Source organism: Mesoplodon densirostris, chromosome 9 (genome assembly GCF_025265405.1).
Source record: "Mesoplodon densirostris isolate mMesDen1 chromosome 9, mMesDen1 primary haplotype, whole genome shotgun sequence".
Taxonomy (NCBI): domain Eukaryota; kingdom Metazoa; phylum Chordata; class Mammalia; order Artiodactyla; family Ziphiidae; genus Mesoplodon; species Mesoplodon densirostris.
The window spans coordinates 76449755-76470571 of NC_082669.1; the positions used below are offsets into that span (position 1 = coordinate 76449755).

The 20817-nt window shown below is 41.0% G+C and overlaps 1 protein-coding gene across 2 annotated transcripts in view; it reads right to left on the reverse strand.

Moving 5' to 3' along the window:
* The window catches only part of DOCK4 (dedicator of cytokinesis 4), a 498051-nt gene that overhangs the window by 162263 nt on the left and 314971 nt on the right, over positions 1-20817 (reverse strand). For both annotated transcript variants that reach the window (XM_060108913.1, XM_060108912.1), the window contains exons 14-16: positions 13449-13573; positions 12499-12661; positions 5463-5569 (exon numbers count right to left, since the gene is read on the reverse strand). In XM_060108913.1, the coding sequence (XP_059964896.1) occupies positions 5463-5569; positions 12499-12661; positions 13449-13573 (395 nt within the window). The remainder of the gene's footprint in view (positions 1-5462; positions 5570-12498; positions 12662-13448; positions 13574-20817) is intronic.

Genomic DNA, 20817 nt, shown 5'->3' on the forward strand with positions numbered 1-20817 from the left:
CTCCCTAACACCATACACAAAAATAAGCTCCAAATGGATTAAAGACCTAAATGTAAGGCCAGAAACTATAAAACTCTTAGAGGAAAACATAGACAGAACACTCTATGACATAAATCACAGCAAGATCCTTTTTGACCCACCTCCTAGAGAAATGGAAATAAAAACAAAAATAAACAAATGGGACCTAATGAAATTTAAAAGCTTTTGCACAGCAAAGGAAACCATAAACAAGATGAAAAGACAATCCTCAGAATGGAAGAAAATATTTGCAAACGTAGCAACTGACAAAGGATTAATCTCCAAAATATACTAGCAGCTCATGCAGCTCAATATCAAAGAAACAAACAACCCAGTCCAAAAACAGGCAGAAAACCTCAATAGACATTTCTCCAAAGATATACAGATTGCCAACAAACACATGAATGTATGCTCAACATCACTAATCATTAGAGAAATGCAAATCAAAACTACAATGAGGTATCACCTCACACCAGTCAGAATGTCCATCATCAAAAAATCTACAAACAGTAAATTCTGGAGAGGGTGTGGAGAAAACGGAACCCTCTGGCACTATTGGTGGGAATGTAAATTGATACAGCCACTGTGGAAAACAGTATGGAGGTTGCTTAAAAAACTAAAAATAGAACTACCATACGACCCAGCAATCCCACTACTGGGCATATACCCTGAGAAAACCATAATTCAAAAAGAGTCATGTACCACAATGTTCATTGCAGCTCTATTTACAATAGCCAGGACATGGAAGCAACCTAAGTGTCCATCGACAGATGAATAGATAAAGAAGATGTGGCACATATATACAATAGAATATTACTCAGCCATAAAAAGAAATGAAATTGAGTTATTTGTAAAGAGGTGGATGGACCTAGAGTCTGTCATACAGAGTGAAGTAAGTCAGAAAGAGAAAAATACTGTATGCTAATACATATATATGGAATCTTAAAAAAAAATGGTTCTGAAGAACCTAGGGGCAGGACAGGAATAAAGACGCAGACATAGAATTGGACTTTAGGACACGGGGAGGGGGAAGGGTAAGCTGGGATGAAGTGAGATAGAGGCATGGACATATATACACTACCAAATGTAAAACAGATAGCTAGTGGGAAGCAGCTGCATAGCACAGGGAGATCAGCTCGGTGCTTTGTGACCACCTAGAGGGGTGGGATAGGGAGGGTGGGATAGGGAGGGTGGGAGGGAGATGCAAGAGGAGGAGATATGGGGATGTATGTATATGTATAGCTGATTCACTTTGTTATACAGCAGAAACTAACACACCATTGTAAAGCAATTATACTGCAATAAAGATGTAAAAAAAAAAAAACTTTCGTGTGAACCACTGAAAAGGAAGAAGAAAAAAGAAAGAAATGTAAAAATAAAGTCGTTGTTAATATTTTAGGACATCCTTCCAAGCATTGCTATGCACTTATATACATGTGGACATGCAGTTACATAATTTTATAAAAATGGTCTTACACTAAATGTATGCATATATAAAATGCTATTTATCAATATATTATAAACATTTTTCTATGCAGATAAAAATTTCCACTAGACATTATTTCAATAACTATGTAGTATTTCATTCATTATATGGATATAACTAACTCATGTATCTAACCAGACCTATGTTATTGGTAATTTAGATTACTTTCAAGTTCTTCCATATTTTAAGGAGTCTGTATTGATCACAGTTGAATCATGTTTGCTTACCTTATCTGATTATTTTCTCCCAATAAATACCAAGATGTGGAATGGCTAAGCCAAAGGATGTACACATTTAAAATACTGTATTGCCAAACTGTCCTCCAGAAAGACAATACTATTCACATTTCCCTCTATGAATGCAAGAGAGTGTTCGTTTCCCTTTAACCTTTGCCAATTCTCAGTTTTAAAAGTCTTTACCAATCTAATAGGCCAAAAGATTTCTCATTCTTTATTTAACTTACATTTCTTTGATTTTTCATATATTTATTTTATATTCTTGCATTTATTATTTTTGAATAGCTTGTTTGTAGCATTTTTTCATTTTTTTTTTACTTATTTGTGATAACTTTTGGTAAATTTGGAATAGTCCCCCTTTGTAAGCTGTGTTGCAACCATGTTTCAGTTTATCATGTGTTTTTTACCTTTGATTATGATGATTTTATCAATAAAAAGGTTTTAAACTTTATTTAGCCAAAGTTACACATTTTTTTGTACCTGATTTGTAACATTTGAGAGGCATCATTAGAAAGGCCCTCTTTACCTAAACTTTCTAAAAATGTTCACTCATAGTATATAGGCTCTTACAGTTTTACTTTTTACATATAATCTGGAAATTGCTTTGGTTTAAGAAGCAAGGTAGTGATCCAGCTCTTTATTTTTCCCTCTAACACCCGCTGTGGTCATCTCAACACCACTTATTAAATGGGCTATTTTTTTTACCCAGTAATTTGAAATCCACTCGTCTCCCTAACTTTCTTTGTTTTTTTTGCTCAATTTTTTTAAATTAATAAATTCAAGGCTGCAATCATCAGGAGGCTGTAATCCGTCCTGCCATGGCAGAGGAAGGATAAGCATTATGCTCTTAATATGGTTTTATAATCATAACCTGCAAGTGGCCTTAAGCTGAAACTGAACTTCTTGGCTCAGTGTTATGAAAAAGAAAACCATGGCATCAACTAGACGAAAAACATAAGATGTTATGCTTGGCAGGTATTCCATACCTCTTTAAGCAACAATAACCCTAATCATAAGACAACTCAGCTACTTAGGGTTTTTCTGTGAAGCTAATGCTTCCTGATGGATCCACACAATGTAGGTCTGCCCCAAATTAGATGATCTACAGATACCATCCTTAGCCTCCTTTGTGATGGAGAAAGATCATTGGGAACACCTTTTGTTTAAATTGTTGATGCTCAAATAAATTTTCATAATGCTTTATGGATTGTAATTCTGGGTATTCAGTGAAAATTTGTGGAAGGGCTTGAGATGATTCAAAGCTCTACTTCTGAGAAAAATGGTTCTGCCAAAGGCACCACAACAGGCCCCTGGTAACGGAGTAGAATGATTGTGTGGAAATAAATACCAGTTGGACTCCTAAATGCTCACATGGAGAAGGAAGCTCTGCTACTTGTCCTCCTGGCATTTTAAGTGTATGGGTATCTCTAATTAGCAAGTAAGAATTTTGGTGTTATTCATACTAGTTTAGAGGAAGTCCACCTGAACTTGACTGGAAACTTAGCACCTGCCCAAAAAACACCCTCTGACCCACAGGTGAGAGAGCCCACATGGTGAAATGCCATAAAGAAGTGATTTATTCTTCTAAATATTATTAGGAAGCTAATGATAACCTTAGATCTGCCTTTTCTGTGTGAAGATTTAATGGTATGCAGAGGCAAGATCACAAACATTCATATCAAGTACGATTTATGTCTTTTGGAAAACTGTAGCTGAAGACATTGGCTGTCATGTTACCCATATCACATAAAGGGGCCTCAGACCTAAAGGTGATATAAATAGATCATCTCAGGTGTCTAGTGCATTTAGCGCCTCTGTTTGCTTTAGTGGTTACTCTGCTTTAAAATATTTTTTCTTTGTATTTTAACACTGTGAGCTCCTTTAAGTCACTTTTTTTTTTTTTTTTTTTTTTTTGCGGTACGCGGGCCTCTCACTGCTGTGGCCTCTCCTGTTGCGGAGCACAGGCTCCGGACGCGCAGGCCCAGCAGCCATGGCTCACGGGCCCAGCCGCTCCACGGCATGTGGGATCCTCCCGGACCGGGGCACGAACCCGTGTCCCCTGCATCGGCAGGTGGACTCTCAACCACTGCGCCACCCGGGAAGCCCTGAGTCACTTTTGAAGTCTGGAGAATGTACGTGTCAGAAATGGAGGGACGTTAACTGTTTTGTTCGCCACTATATTCCCAGTCACTAGAAGAGGGCCTGCCCTGTGGTTTGTAGTCAATGTGTTGAACAAACAACTAGAAAATAAAAGATTCAAGAAATATACACATACATATACATACACAAACAAAAATGACCAGGTGTCTTATGCAGGGACACTCATTTTACTAGCAATAATCCAAAGGTTAAGAAAGTTTTTGTTTGTAATCTCCTTCATTCATTCAGTATATCTTCACCGCACATCTACCGCATGCCAGAACCTGTCTGACACAGTTGTTGCTCCTGAAGGGCTCCTATATCTACCAGAGTTAAGTCAAGGGATCATCAGACAATCATGGGACAATGTAATGAGGACAATGGTAAGAGGTGTGTGCAGATATACAGGGAACTCATGGGAGCTTTTCTTAGCCAGCTGGAAATCCAGGGAGTAGGGGGCTGGGGCGTGGGGACCATTCTCCTGAATAAAGGCTCTGGCCAAGGTGCGCCTCTGTGGATGAGGAGGTGTCAGCTGCGGGGAGACAGGGTGAGGCAGGTGTGCCAGGAGTGCCAGGTGGAGCAGGGCGAACCAGCAGGCAGGAGGTGAGGAACCAGAAAGAGCTGGATGTGGCTATGGCATCAGGTAGACGACCGGAAGTGGTGAGAGGTGAGCAATAGGAAAGAGGCAGCCTGACATACGCTGAGAGCCTGCAATTTTCCCTCTTGGCAATGGGGAGCTTTTCAGTGGGTTTATATCAGAAAGGGGCCTGGTGAGATCTGCACCTTAGATGGGTCGCCCTGGCTGGCTGGAAAATGGACTAGAGGGAGAAAAGGTGCAGGTCGGCAGGACTAGTTAACCCAGGTGAGAGTTGACAAGAGCTTGGAATAGCATGTGCTTACAGAAATGGAGAAATGCAAAGGAGAAATATTTTGGAGAAGATCATGTACTTTAATTCTCTCTTTCATAGTTGCTAGTGTTTTTATTCTATACTTCATTATTACTGGTATTCTCTGATAACTTCTAAGGATCTCTTGTTTCGTGAGTTTTCTTTTTGTTGCCTCCTACACTATCCTTTATCCCAAATGTTTTTATGACAATTCTTGATGCAAAAAATAGAAAGTAACAACCACTAAAGTTGTCATGACAAAGAACAGCCATTTCTCTGCTTGCTTAGTGAGAGCAGCAGACAAGAAAAATGTAAAGCTGACCTTGCTAAATTTGCTTCTGGGGGTATACAGATCTTCAGATAAGAAAGCAGGTATTGGGAATATTTAAAAATTTATTTGTAAGGTTTATCTAATCCTATCACAGCAAGGGAAAGGACTTTAAGGTCACCCTATAGACTTACCCAAATACCTACACTTCAATTAAGATGAAAAAAATAAATCATCTTTAAAGTAGGTGTTAGAATATGAAAGAACATAGAGACAATATTCTCAAAAGACACTCTCCCTGTCAGCAATCTTCCAGAAGAGTATCTTTGCAGTCATTTTTTTCTCTTTTTCCATAGTAAGGATAAGACAGTGAGCTAATAATTCAGCCCTGTTTTTCACAGCTGCCCCCAACATCTGACTGACGTTACCTTATGCACAATGAGCTCGTGAGTGCCATCTGGAAGAGTCCTACCATCTTCCTGCATCAGGGGGACGAAGGAGAAGCCAAACAACTTCTTCTCTCCTTTCTCCTTTGCTGTAGGGGAAAAAAAAATTAGTCAATTTTTTTGAATTAATTGAAGTATAGTTGATTTACAATGTTGTGTTAGTTTCAGGTGTACGGCAAAGTGATTCAGTAATATATATATATATTTTTTTCAGATTCTTTTCCCTTATAGGTTATTACAAGATACTGAGTATAATTCTCTGTGAAAATTAGTCAATTATTTAAGTGTATGCTTACACAACTATGTTCAGATACGTAGACTGTGACGATGCGTGATCATCAAGAAATATGCCCCTGGACACACACACACGCCAGCTCCTTTTACACAATGAAGAGCAGCTTTTATGATGGGACCTCTATGTACAGTAGCCACCCTCTAACCCCATATTCCTGCCTTATAATCTGCAAGTTACATTCCTTGACTAATTTGCTTCATGGGATTCACTATCTGAAATTATGTTGTTTTTTTTTTTAAATTTGTGGATTTCCTGTTTCTTCTCCTCACAACCTACCCTCCACTCCTGAATGTAAGCCCCATGGAGGGCAGGATTCTTGTCTAATTAAGTTAATCTATGCTTGGTATCTCAAAGAATGCCAAGAACATAGTAGGTTCTCAATAAATGTACAGTAAACAAATGACGAGTGAATGAATGAATGTGAAATGCAATATTTTGCTTACTCCTCCTGGAAAGGGAGGCTCTCAGCTCTGCTTTGGTCCATGACAGAACTCTCCCTACAGCCACGTGTGTAAACACAGAGCCCTACGGAAGCCACCTCCTTGGAATAAGGTATGCTGAAAAACATAAACAGCATTCTATATTTTGATAAGAGCTTACTGCAGTAGTATTCGGGAAGTCGGAAATGAGGCAATGAAGTTTTCAGATGCCTAATTGTGAATTTCAACAGCTAAACATGTCAAGGGTCATTGGCAATTGTTTACAGAGAAGGAAATTGAGATCTTACAATGTCAGGTAACCTGTTCTAGATCTCTTCAGTGTCACTGCAGTTCTTTCCACACACCTTCCTTTTCTCCAAAAATGGAGAAAGCATGGAAAGAACGTGGTTTGTTCAACTGGACCCTCTCCTTGTATTTAGACATGTAGGGAAGAGTTGCAGGGCTGGCAGCCATTATGGGCTGGATGGTTATTCTCTCCCACACAAGTGCATAAGTGGAGGTTATACTTGATAGAGAAGTCCAGCTTTGGGATGCAGTAAGACCCTCACTAGAGGTGTCAGATATGGTGATCCTGAGGATTAGACAAGAGGCTCTAGCAGCAAACACATTGCTTCTGGCATTTAACCACAGGGATGTGGAACCCTGCACAGAGAGTAGTAATTCTGGCTAGCTTAGGCCCCTAGCATAAGGACATCCCTGAAAATGTGTAGTAATTCTGGCTGGCTAGCTTAGGCCCCTAGCATGAGGACATCCCTGAAAATGTGATTATAGCAACGGTTCTTCTACTTTTTAAATCATTGATTTCAACCCCAGAGGTAAACTGGGGAAATATCAATACTCTTTAAAGTTAAACAAAAGTCACAGCAAAGATCTCTGGGAAGAGATTTCTATGTCAATGAGCGTGCTGGATATGGAACTTATGATTTAGGGGAGAAGACTTATTTACAAATAATTTTCTAAGTTGATTTGACTGTCATTTTGGTGTGGTTTTTGGTATTCAATTCAGAAAGATAAAAAGAATCCAAGATGCATAAAATTAGCAAAGATAAGGAACAAAGCAACAGTTTCCCCAAACTTGCCTTCTGCTATAAAATAAAAATAAATACCAAACAAAGTTTAAAGTGCATGGCCTTTTGTCCTGAGCTATTAGATCAGGATTAATAAACTGAATGACTGTTACATATAATATGCATAACACAATCCTCTTTTACTAATAAAAACCCTGAGTTCATGGATTCTACTTCCTAACTTTTCAACTCATTCTTTCTTGTACCTCAACTCCAACAATTCTGCCCCCTGGGACCCCCACTTTATTGACCCATCCCTCCATCCCCTCCACTCCAACTTCCCATTTCTGTGGTCCATCATTCTAATCACTTCCTTGAAAATACCCTCAACCCCTCCCCGCTCCACACTTCCACTAATAACACTGCACCCTTGTAAAATCCAATTTGTGGCTCATTCCATGCCTACACTAATCTAAGTTTAATTAATGTGCACTAACCACAAAAGCGCCCTGGGATAGGCAAACTGCCTACATTTACCTAATAAACTCGCTCTTCTACTTTTCCAGACAATAATTTCATCCATTCTCCTCTCCTCTCAAGCCTCCAATACCTTGACACTTCCCTCACTTTCAGCTCATGTAGAGAGAATTCCCACATGCCCTAGCATCCACCTATTACCCACGTACATCTGTCTTCCTGTACTAGGTGTGAACTGCTCTTACCCAAGGCGAATTCTTAATCTTGAGCACCGGGCCCCCTGCTCCTTCCCCAACTCAAGGACACTGCTCCTACAGCTGTCCCCACTCTTCTACACCAGTTTCTCCTCTCTACTGAATGATTTCTCTCTAACAAACATGTTTTAAATGCTCCAACTTAAAAAAGAACAACACCAAAAAACCAACTTCTGGTGACCCACTTTTTTTTTTATAGCTACTATCCCATTTCTCTGCTCACCTGTATTCTTTTTTTTTTTTTTTTTTCTGTACGCGGGCCTCTCACTGCTGTGGCCTCTCCCGTTGCGGAGCACAGGCTCCGGACACACAGGCTCCGCGGCCATGGCTCGCGGGCCCAGCCGCTCCGCGGCATGTGGGATCTTCCGGGATCGGGGCACGAACCCGTGTCCCCTGCATCGGCAGGCGGACTCTTAACCACTGCGCCACCAGGGAAGCCCCACCTGTATTCTTTTTTTTTTTTTTTTTTGGCGGTATGCGGGCCTCTCACTGTTGTGGCCTCCCCCGTTGCGGAGCACAGGCTCCGGACGCGCAGGCTCCGGACGCGCAGGCTCAGCGGCCATGGCTCACGGGCCCAGCCGCTCCGCGGCATATGGGATCCTCCCAGACCGGGGCACGAACCCGTATCCCCTGCATCGGCAGGCGGACTCTCAACCACTTGCGCCACCAGGGAGGCCCCCACCTGTATTCTTTATAGCAAAGTTTCTCAAAAGATTTGTCTATACTCACCGCCTGCCCTTTTCTCCAGCTTACTCTTTGACTCACTCCAGCCACACCACAAATCCACTAGAACAACTTGTCAGGTTCAATGACCTCCGTGATGTCAAATCAGGTGATAATTTCTCTGTCCTTACCTTATTTATCACTGGCACCTGACACATCTGATCAATTCCCTCTTGAAAAACTTTCTTCATTTAGTCTCCTGGATTCTATTCTTCCTCCATTCTCCTTCAACCTCACTGGCTATTCCTTCTTAATCCACGTAATGGCTACTTTACATTCTCCCCAAATCTAAAGGTGTCAGTGCCCCAGGGATCCATCCTTGGACTTCCCTTGCTATCTTAACTTACTTAGACATCTCACCAGTCTCATGGCTTTGAAAATCTTCGACATCTGTGATATGCTGGAGCTGGCCTGTACTGGCTCACAAGAGCTGACAGTGTGCATTTTTCCCCAACTCCAAGATCAGTGATGTCATGTTGGCAGCTTGAAATTGACCATGGTGGGAGTATTTACCCCATGGAATCAGCAAATGCTCTAATTTAGGGCTTCCCCTCCCCTCTCCATCACCCTGAGTGCTGGTGAAATATTTACAGCACACCACTGAACTATATGTTCTCATTATCAAGTTTAAGTCTTCAGCTTGGATCTCATTCAACTGCCTACTTGATATCTTGAATGTCTAATAGACTTCTCAGCCTTAACATATTTAAAATGGAATGTTTGATTTTTGCTCTCCAAACAGATTCTTCCTGTTGTCTTCCCCACTTCATTAAATGACCAGTTCATAATGAGGCCAAAATCTTGGGGTCAACCTTGAACTTTCTCCTTCTTTCACATCCAATCTGTCAATAAATCTGTAGACAAGAATCAAACCTTTTAAATCTCTTAATTTGAGGACTGCATAAGCCTCCTAAATGGCCTGTTCCCATCTGGCCCACCTACAATCGATCATCCATATAGCAGCCAGACTTCAAACTAAAGCCTCTAATGCCTCTTCTCACTCCAAATAAAGTCCAAAGTCCTTCCCATGACCTAAAAGACAATAGGGGATCTGGCTCCCCTGCTACCTCTCTGATCCTCACCTCCAAACTCTCTCACTTGCTCATTCTGGCCTCCCTGTTATTCCTTGAAAGTGCCAACCATCTTTCGTGCCAACCATGTTTCAACTTCAAGTGTTTTATACTTACTGTTCTATATGCCTGAAATATTTTTTCCCCAGATAGCCAAAGGCTCACACCTTCACTTCTTTTATGTTGTTGTCGACACACCTCTTTATCAGAGAGGTCTATCCTGACTGCCCTATGTAAAACAGCAACATAGCACCACTGCTTTCTAGCACCTAACTCCAGTTTAGTCTTCTTCACTGTATTTAACACTACTTGATATATTATAGATTTATTTGCTTGAGTGTTGTCTGTCTTTCATCTCTAGAGTGAAAGATCTATGAGAGGAGGTATTTTGTTGTGTTCACTGATGTATTTTCAATGCCCAGTAAAATGGCTGACATATAGCAGGTATTTAATAAATATTTGTTTCATGAATAAATATTTTAAAATAAATACATGTACACACAAAGAACATTTGGAAGTTCATGTGATAAAATGACTACACTGATTATTTGTAGGGATTTTCTTTCTTCTTTACATGTTGCTGTTTCTTCTGAATTTTAACAATGAACATTAAAAAAAAAACCAAAACAAAACCCTGTGGACAATGTTTGAAGTACAAGGACAAGATGGCAGAGATCTAACAGGTTCTACTGAAAATCACCTTTAGTCCAGTTTCCAAGTTCTGAGTTATAGTAACTTTCTCCAAATGTTCTTTCTCCTTTTTCTCCCATTTCACTTTTATTTCCCTCTTTTTCTTCCTTAAAGCTCAAAGCTCATATTAGGCCCAAGTGAGAATTTATAACAAAGACTAGAGGAAGGAAGGGTATGGCACCATGGAAAGTCCTTTATTTTTTCCCACTTTAAATCCTACCCATGAAATTCTTCTAGGAATTTGGAAGAATGGTAAGACCCTGCTAGCCATCTCTCTATACTCTGAAACATCCACAAAAGCATAACTTGTGGAGCTTCTGAGCTAATTCCAAAACATTCCAAAGTCCCAACAACAAGACAGAGTCCTTCTCCTCTACCTGAATCTTGGGCGAGTTACATAGCACTCAGGCGAGGTCACTGCATATCTACTGGCAATGCCTCCATTCCTTTCAGACTGGAGAGGAGCCTGCTGCTTCCCCAATAATGTGACTCTTCTCTATCTCTTGATTTTATTTATCTATCTATCTATCTATCTATCTATCTATCTATTTATTTATTTATGGCTGTGTTGGGTCCTTGCTGCTGCACGCGGGCTTTCTCTAGTTGCAGCAAGAGGGGGCTACTCTTCGTTGCGGTGCGTGGGCTTCTCATTGCAGTGGCTTTCTATCTATCTATCTATTTATTTATTTATGGCTGTGTTGGGTCCTTGCTGCTGCACGCGGGCTTTCTCTAGTTGCAGCAAGAGGGGGCTACTCTTCGTTGCGGTGCGTGGGCTTCTCATTGCAGTGGCTTCTCTTGTTGCGGAGCAAGGGCTCTAGGTGTGTGGGCTTCAGTAGTTGTGGCACACAGGCTTAGTTGCTCCACGGCATGTGGTATCTTCCCAGACCAGGGCTCGAACCCATGTGCCCTGCATTGGCAGGTGGATTCTTAACCACTGTGCCACCAGGGAAGTCCCTCTCTTGATTATTATACTGCTCTTGAAGCAAGATTCACCAGAACCTTCTCTGGTCACAACGTAGACTACCAGAAGTGCACAATTCTGGGGCACAGGGAAAACCAGAAGATCCCTGGACTGGGGGCTGCTGGAGGCAGGGAGTGGGGACTTCAGAGGGTGGTAATGAATGCAAAAGAATTAAAATAGAGACAACAGGAAATGATAACTTTATGGATAAGTAACGTCCACGTGAATAAATCCTGTAACGTCTGTATGTCTTGGGTTTTTTTTTTTTTTTTTTCTTTTTGCGGTATGCGGGCCTCTCACTGTTGTGGCCTCTCCCGTTGCGGAGCACAGGCTCCGGATGCGCAGGCCCAGCGGCCATGGCTCACGGGCCCAGCCGCTCCGCGGCATATGGGATCCTCCCAGACCGGGGCACGAACCCGTATCCCCTGCATCGGCAGGCGGACTCTCAACCACTGCGCCACCAGGGAGGCCCTGTCTTGGGTTTTTTAGATCTATAAAGTGGGGAAATTACTTCACATCATCTCTAAGACCTGTTTGAGTTGACATTACTTGATCCTCATTTGAATACTGTTTGAGAATGCACGGTGATGTAGATATATACAAATCAATATGAACTGGAGCCAATCAGAGGCTTTTCTAGTGACTTCACATGCCTAGGAAAGTCCCCGAGGGTTCCCCTGAGCTGTCTGAGAGCTGGATCAGCTCTTGGCTGGAGAGACAGCAGATGGGTCAGGACTGCCTAAAACCACCTGAGCCAGTCAGGTCTTTACTGCTGCATCTTCTCTTTCTATCTAGTCTTTCCAGACTGTGAGAGTGATGAACTGGTTTTTATGAAAGTGACCAACTTAAGAAGAACCCTGTAGATTTCCATAGGTATTCTGTTTCCTTCCCCTCTTGCATCTATGTTTCCACAGAAGTTATTGGTTCTTCGAGAAGTGAGCCCATTCGCCTCCCAGGACTTCACTCACCTTCGTTTCTCCCTTGTGGAGGTCTCTGGTTTGTCACACACTTTCTACAGATTAGCCCACCCTGCTGTTTCAGCTCAGTTAGCAGACTACCCAGCACCACAAAGCCATGGAGACAATCCTGCCAAACACTTACTGGAACAATGCCGGAACTCGAAGCGGATGTGCGCTCCCCTGAATTTATCCACAGGGATAGGAAGCTTCAGTAGCTCAGACCACCTGGGACTGTTGTTATGATAAAGCACAAAGGAATGGTACTCGCTAGCTGGTGGCTCTCCAGAGCCAAAGGAGATAAAATCCTAATAAAGGAAACATGCAGGTTAAAGACAGCTTCATTTGGAGGAGCAGAGCAATTGCTCTGCTGTATCCGCCTGCTCCCCAAATAGCACTTCAGGTGAAATTACCGCCTCAGTTCTTTACAGGCCTGTTTCTGCACTCGCTTCTGCTGACAGGCTGTGTCTGTTTCATCCTGAGGCTGGTCTCTCAGGGTCTACTCGGCTAAGGGTGGAACTCAGTGACATGAGTGAGATGGGCAACCGCGTGCCCAATTTGGAGTCAACTACATGATAAAATTCTCAACCTGCCACAGCCAAAAGCCTGTGCTGTGCCTTCCTATAAAACTCACTAAGCCCCAGGCTCACATGAAACACTTCTTCCATAAAGGAACGTGATATTAGAACCCCAATTAGTAAGAGCTTAATCCTCACGCCTCATTTTGGTTAAAATGAAAATACATAGGATGACATATGATTTTTGTTTTGTTTTACCCATTGCCAAAAGCAAAGGTATCCATCTTCAAAACTATGACAGATGAAAGGGGAAAAATGAAATGGCATAAAAATGCTGCTTTTAAGGAATAGCTGTTATGAGGACATTGCTGACACAATTAAACCGTAAAAGCCTTTATTTTTCCTACTTTCTTTTCTGAAAGGCATTTTCATAATTAAAAAAAAAAACTACACAGGGGTGGAAAAGAAAAATAAGATTGGAAATACTGCAAATCGGAAATTAACTGATCGCATTCAAGATGAACCCAAAGCAAGGATGTGGAATTGTTTTACAAAAAAGAATCCAGCACTAACGTACCTTCAAGGTCTGGCCGCTACTCTCTACAATGAACATCGTAACTTCCACATTTCTGGCCACACTCTTTCCTCCTTTCTCAAATTCGCCCCTTTCTATAGTGATGTATAAATCATTCCGCATTTCACCTAGTAGGAGAGGAAAATTGAAACCATGTTATATATAGTAAAAAGCGTAATAAAGTACTCTATCAAGAAAAACTTTAGTTCATAAAAAATAGTGTTATAGCATACATATAAAAGTAAAATATACAATATTTATACTTTTATAAAAAGGTCCCCACCCTTACTACCAACATCCAAGAAAAGCAAAGGCCAGCTTCTGCTAGTCTGAATTAGCAATACTGAAGATGCACATTTAGGAGGACAGTACTAGGCCTGGGTAGGAAGGTGTTGTCAAATTTCACCATTTTTCAATATTTCCCTCATTTCATTTAGGGGGTGCGATTACAAAGTGACAGCCTAGCAGGGGTGGCTCAAAGAAACTAGTCTTAATACTTTATAGTCACAGCATTTAGAGAAGAAGAAATACCTAAATGGAAGAAAATGATAGGACTGCAAAGGGTACAGTTACAATTTAAATCTTTTCCAAAATTCATGGATGAAATGATCTCACTACTGGAAGAATCCAGATTAGTGTTTATGAACACAGATGTAGAATAAGTCAGTCATACAGACACACCTGGCTTAACATTTCTTGCCATCAAGCTATAAAACAAATGAGAAAGGCCCTGGATTCAAACTGACGCAGTCTATGTACACATATATCATCTATTTTTGTTTCTCCATTGGCTATTTATAAACTTGAATGCTTTTTCATCTTGCCCCTTTCTTATTACTGAAAGAAAAAAACAGAATATAATGCCAACTAGCAAAGTGAGGCGAACACACTTGACAGCCTGCTTTGATCTCTCCTATAAGAATTAAATTAGGGGTAAGCAGTGAGTGGATACGGACATGAGAAGTAAGTAAACAAAGTGTGACTAGAAAGTTTTTGAAGGTAAATGTTGGTGAGGTTGGCAAGGTTGAATTGACTTTTACTTAACATAGCTTTCAAACATTTGAAGGCCCAAAAGCAATATTTATTTTTCCTAATAAAAAATCTCTCCTTAAGAAAGTAAATCACCAGAAGGAACGATAACCATACAAATATGCCCACACTTGGGAAATTTCTCAAACTTCCTGACCAAAGGGTTTATAAGAAAGTACCCTAGCTTTCAAAAGCATGGAGGAATACCAGTGTGCCTGGTCACCTTCCTTCATAAAGACCAACTTTTAATGAGAACATCATTTGCAAATGACTTTGGCTGAACAGGAAACAGATGGGCCATAAAAGAGAGAAACTGAGTAAGTTCTAAAAAGGATGAAGTCTCACCCACCCTTTACAAAGAGTATATAAGGAATACATTAGTGGAAACAACTAATACAGTGGTCTCTGTCTTATGAATTTCTCAGTACTCTCATACAAATCAACCTGGAAAGGCAATGAACTTGGAATTCCAGGAGAAAAGCACCGTATTTCAACACATGTAAAATTATATGTGTATGCTTTGAAGACTTTTTGTTTTAACCATATCCATTAAAAAAATTTTTAAGAGAAAATGGTCCAGTAAATTTTACAAGTTTTCTAGTTTTTTATAACCCAGTTCATTTAATTACTATAAATTTATCATTATATATATATATGTATTCATACATACATAACATCCTCAATGCTATTTATTTTAACAATTCCATTATCGAATAAATAAGCTCACAATGCTATTTATTTTACATTCTCAATGCTCAATGCTATTTATTTTAACAATTCCATTATAGAATATTGGAATAATAATAAAGCTCACAAACTTTGTCCTCTGAAGCCATCAATTTCAACTCAAAACAGGTCTGCAACGCTAATGGTCTGCACACGTGCTATTTCAACAATCCGAGAGGAAATTCTTGACAATAGTTTTCCCACAAACAGACTTGGCAGGTAAAAACACAACACAAAAATCAAGGTACTTCAGAGCAAAAGACGTTAGTTAACAGTAGTAAAATTCCTTTGCTTCTTGGAGTAGGTGACACATGATGAGTGGCCGTGCTTACACACAGACTATAAAACACACACTGATTAATGGGAAGTACGGCTACAGGAGTTTTTACCTTAGAAATTTCTCATAATGAGTGATTAGCTTGTCCAAACCACATGGTGATTAACTGTCATGCAAAACGGAGAGTAAGTGTTTCCTGGGAGGCGGACTTCCAACTCTCATCTGTTGGAAGGACCGGCAACTCTGACTTAAGCAAAGATGGGGGGTGGGGAGGGGGGCGGTGAGGGAGGTTTGCAAGGCAACCTGTCTCCCCCCGCTGTGTGCAGGCTGGCCCTACAGAAGAACAGGGGTGGGGGGACAGTAACATACTGCCACTGCCAGGAAATTCTTTCTTCGTGTATTCATTCAGCAAATATACCGTGAGCACCTACTATGTGCCAGATATTATTCTAGACCCAGTAGATTCAGCAGTGAACAAAGCAAAAATGCCTTCCCTGTGGAGGGATTCTAGTAGGAGGAGGTCTTGAACAAAGAAGTAAAACACAGAGCACACTGAAAAATGCTAAGTGCCATGGATAAAAGAGGAGATGGGGTGTTGAATGGAGGAGAGGGGGTGTCACATGAGAGAGGCCCTCACTAAGAGGATGAGACATCTGTGGAAGCTATGGTGTGTTTCCAAAGGGACCAAAGTTAAAAATGGCCTTTGCTTCCCAAATGGACCCCTAGAGCTGGTTTAGCTTATAACTTTGCTGGATTCTTCTCTCTCTTCTGAGTTCAAATAAGCCTAAAAAAATGTAGGGTCACAGGAAGACTGGAATAAGGAGATCTGGATTCAAGTCTTTCTCTGCTACTGTCTATTCTCTGTGACATTAGTCTAGACAGGGTAAGATAAACCTTGGGGCCTCAAGTTTCTGTGTTATTAAAGTGGGGAAGGGGTACAGGCAGAGGTAGGGATGGGAGAGGCAGTAGGAGGGCCGAGACTATTATGTTATGCTTGCTGTTTCTGTGACTTACAAAAGAACTTCTGGACTGTGACACGTTCATAAATTAAAACACCTTATACATATGTTTTAGTTTTCTGTTCTTTAACTGTCACTGCCCCTGTCCCTGTAACCCTCTTTATCTTTCACAAAACTTTTAGACTAAAATAAGATTTCTTTGAAAAGAGAATACATGACAAGAACATTTCTCCTGGATGCCATTCTACATGTGTCCCCCCAGGAATCTGCAGCTTGCTATGTTCTAATACTGCAAGGTGCCATGTTTTGCCAAAATACGCAGAAGGATAAAGTTGAAACAAGTGCTAATTAAAGTCAATACACTTGAGGCTGGCTCTGGAGAAAACTAATAAGCCCAAATGGTGTTAAGAAAGCACCTTGTGTAATTAAGAGAGAAATCATAAACTGAGTATGAAATGGAGTCATAGCACCAATCGTGAAAAGCTACTTGCCTGACAATGTTTATTAATACCTTGCACATCTTAAATTTCTTACTCTGTAAATTTGATGTGCTTGACACTTTCCTCTGTTTCACAGGCCCACTGACTGGGAAGCCTTTACACACGTGAAGGCTGCTCAAAACATCACTGTAGACGAGATAGAGATAAGGCCACAGCAATAGGAACAAATTCAAAAAGAGTTCAGCGACTACAATCAAATGGGGTTGATTTATGGCTTGACCTCAACAGGCAAGAGGTTTTTATCAGTAGCTGAAAACCCTGATCCTTGATTCTGTCTTATGAATGAACTGGATAAAGGCATAGAGGACATGCTCATCACATCAAGTAAACCACTGTCCCCAGCCACAGGGGCTAGTGCAGTGCCTTTTCTGTGCTAGATATTTGCTGTTATTTTTGGCACTGGAAAAGAAAAGTTCCTGTCCTTCTTAAAAACAAAAGAACATACATAAAAGACTCCGGGTTCTTGTGAACTTAGATGATGATGATGATGATGATTAGTAGTAGATAATAGCAGATAGACAGTAGTCAGGTACTTTGCCAAGTGCTATAAGTAGAATATCTCATTAAATCCTCACATTAACCTTATAGAAAGGCCCTATTATTTCCATTTTACAGATGAGGAAACTAAAGGACAGAGATTAAGAAACACACCCAATGTACTATCCGTATCTCTGCTTTACCCATGAAAATATAATTCAATAGGATGAGAACATCCATCAAATAAGCTAGTGCAATTCAGCCTTTGTCTCCAAAAGACTAGTGCCTTGAGCAAGGAAGGTAACAGTCCCACCCTGATTGGTCAGACCAATTATGAAGCACTGATTTCATTTCCAGGACAGAGACAGACAGAAACGGTATCATCCAGACCACAAATAATATGGAGAAGGGACCCATCAGAGGAGAGATGAGGGAGACAAGAGAGTTAACTGAATTTTAAAATGTTGAGGTTACAAGCAGAGAAACTCAACCCAATGGATAGAAGGTAGAGGGAGAGGAGTTCAACATGAAAGAGGTCATTTTGAGAGAAGATGTAAGATGTGATGGTGTGATCTTGGCCATTATTAATACTCAAGTACAAGCCAGAAAACCATCCTCAGGGACCTCAGGAAGACATTCTTGCACTGGACACATGGTTGAGCTGGATGGCCCTTCATGTGTGTAGCAGGCACCCAGTTACCTCCCCAAAGCTGTCCAGGTCCTAATCCTGGGAACCTGTGAATAGATTACTTTACACGGCAAAAGGGACTTCACAGATGTGATTAAGCTGACAATCTTGAGATGGGGAGATTTTCTTTGATTATCAGGGTGGGCTCAATGTAATTACAAAGGTCCTCATAAGAGGGAGGCAGAAGGTCAGGGTCAGAGAAGGGGATATGATGAGAGAAGCAGAGGTTGAATGATGTTGGGCCATGAGCCAAGGAGTACAGGGAGTCTCCAGAAGCTGGCAAAGGCAAGGAAATGCATTCTCCTTTAGAGCCATCAGAAGAAATGCAGCCCTGCTGACACCCTGATATTAGCCCAGTAAGACTCATGCAAACTTCTCATCTCCGGAACTGTAAAATAGTACATTTGCATTGTTTTAAGCCACCCCATTTGTGACGATTTGTTACAGTAGCCATAGGAAACTAATATAATATGCCATCCACACCTAGCTAGGCTTCTACTACTTCAGGATATCTTCAGGGCAACGGAGGAGTGGGGAGGGGCAGGGTAAGGGATAAGGGCAAGATTCACAAGTAACAGGAAATCAAGGCAGACCACACACAGGGAAAACTTACTCATGGGATGAAAAATTAACCTTGGATTTCTCACATAGAGTACACTTCAGTGAAACATATCTGTTCTCATTTTTGCTTTGCTTTATTTTAAAAGACTACTCTGAGATGTTAAACTTTTGAGCGGGTAGCTTTTAAATTTCTGTTTATGACTATCAAGCAAGCAATGGCAAAGGATACAACAGCAACCATGAAGGACTTTCCAGACAGGGGTGTGCAGAGACAGGAGCAGGGATGGGCTGCCCTTTATACTCTAGGACAACGCATGCATTTCTGGTAGTGCCTGTTGGGGAAATCCTACACCCTTGGGCAAGTGGGGCATGTAAGCTTCATAATTTGGGGGCAGCAGCCTCTTCCCCAATGTGATCTGGGGCTGGGATCCAACCTCAGGGTGACACGCCTCCCCCTCTCTTTGGTCACTGTGGCATTCCTTGGGTGAAAGACCACCACCTCTTGGTGGCATGATCAGGGGTTCAGATCTAAGCAGAGTAGTTGCACCTATATGATATGGAGGTCCAGTGACTTGGACTGGGGCGTGGTGAGCTTTGGTTAGATTTAGGATATATTTTTAGGGAACATCAAATAAAGCAGGGTCCCACTTGCTTTCTCCAAAAGAAAGATTTTTTGAGGCAATTCCATCTGGTGATGTACATGTCTCTATCAGTAAGTGGTAAATAATAATAATAATAATAATAATAATATATAATAAAATTATATATCTTCTTAAATGGGAGGCAAACATCTCTACAACATTCTTCTTACCCCAGTCTTATAAATCACTATCTAGTCAACTTTGACCAAATAGAAATTTGACTTATTTGAACTATTGCCTAAAGACCAAAGGAAAAGGAGGCTTACTCTGGAAAATATTTGTAAAATAAACTTAAACAAATCTGGAAATCACTATCATAGCTACTACTGCTGGCAAACATTTGAAACATAGGCTCTGTTCATCGTTTTCAGTGTGAGCCTCTAGCCTCCAAATCTCAACCCTTCCCTCCCCTATCAGTCCACCACTTTTCCTTAATTCTTTTTAGGATTAGGAACTGCCAAGATGTATTAAAAGCGAATGCACTGGAAGGTATTAATTAGGTGTTCCTTAACAAAGAGGGATAGTTTTACTGGTTGATATGTGACAAGTCTCCAGGAGAGAGGGTACAGGTAGGGAAGATAAAGTAGGGAGACCATGATGATTGCCTAGAAAGAAGCATAAACTCAGAATAAGAATGGCCCCTTAGGGTGGGAGGAGGACACCGCCTGACCTCCCATGGCATTCCTGACACATCAGCTAGCTTTGTTCCAAAGCGTCTGGTGGATGGAAACTTAGTCCTTCCTGATATTCAGCAACGGCTCGAGCTCTGCTTTGTACAGTCTGTTAAGACATTTAGAGCTTGGCTGTCCAATTCCATAACGACTGCCACATGTGGCAACTGAGTCCTTGAAATGTGACTTGGCTGAAAAGAGATGTGCTGTAATGTATAGTAGTTACCAGCCTTCAAAGACTTAGGTTGAAATAGTGTAAAATAACTCATTACAAATTTTTTATATGGATTACCTATTAAAACGATATTTTGGATGCATTGGGTTAAATAAAATATATTAATTTCATCTCTTTCTTCCTACTTTTTTAAAATGGTTACTAGAAAAGTTAAAATTACATTTGTGGCTCGCACTGTATTTCAACTGGAGAGCACTGACTGAAATATTTTCACTGCCCTCCCTCTCATGGGCTCAGAGGCCAGACCATGGAACTTTCTGTAGAGTTATTTGGTTCGTAGGTGGCAGTGATGGAGCTTCACAGAGGGTAACTTTTCTTCTTTGGAAACTGGGTACTCTAAGAAATAAAGTGCTGAATGACGGACCCTTAGCAACAGGAAGGGTTCAGAGGACTTCATGACAGGCCGAAAGCACATGGGCAGGTAGTCTCCTTATACCAGGTGACATTCCCAAGACCAACCCATGCAAAAGCCAGACCAAAGGGCAAATCTCTGTTTCCACGGTTTTCGCATCCCAAATAGAGTGTGGCATTGATGACATTCTGTGATCCTCAAGAAGAGTTTTGGGTACGTTCCTGTTAGTGTGAGGACCACAGATAATTCATTCTGC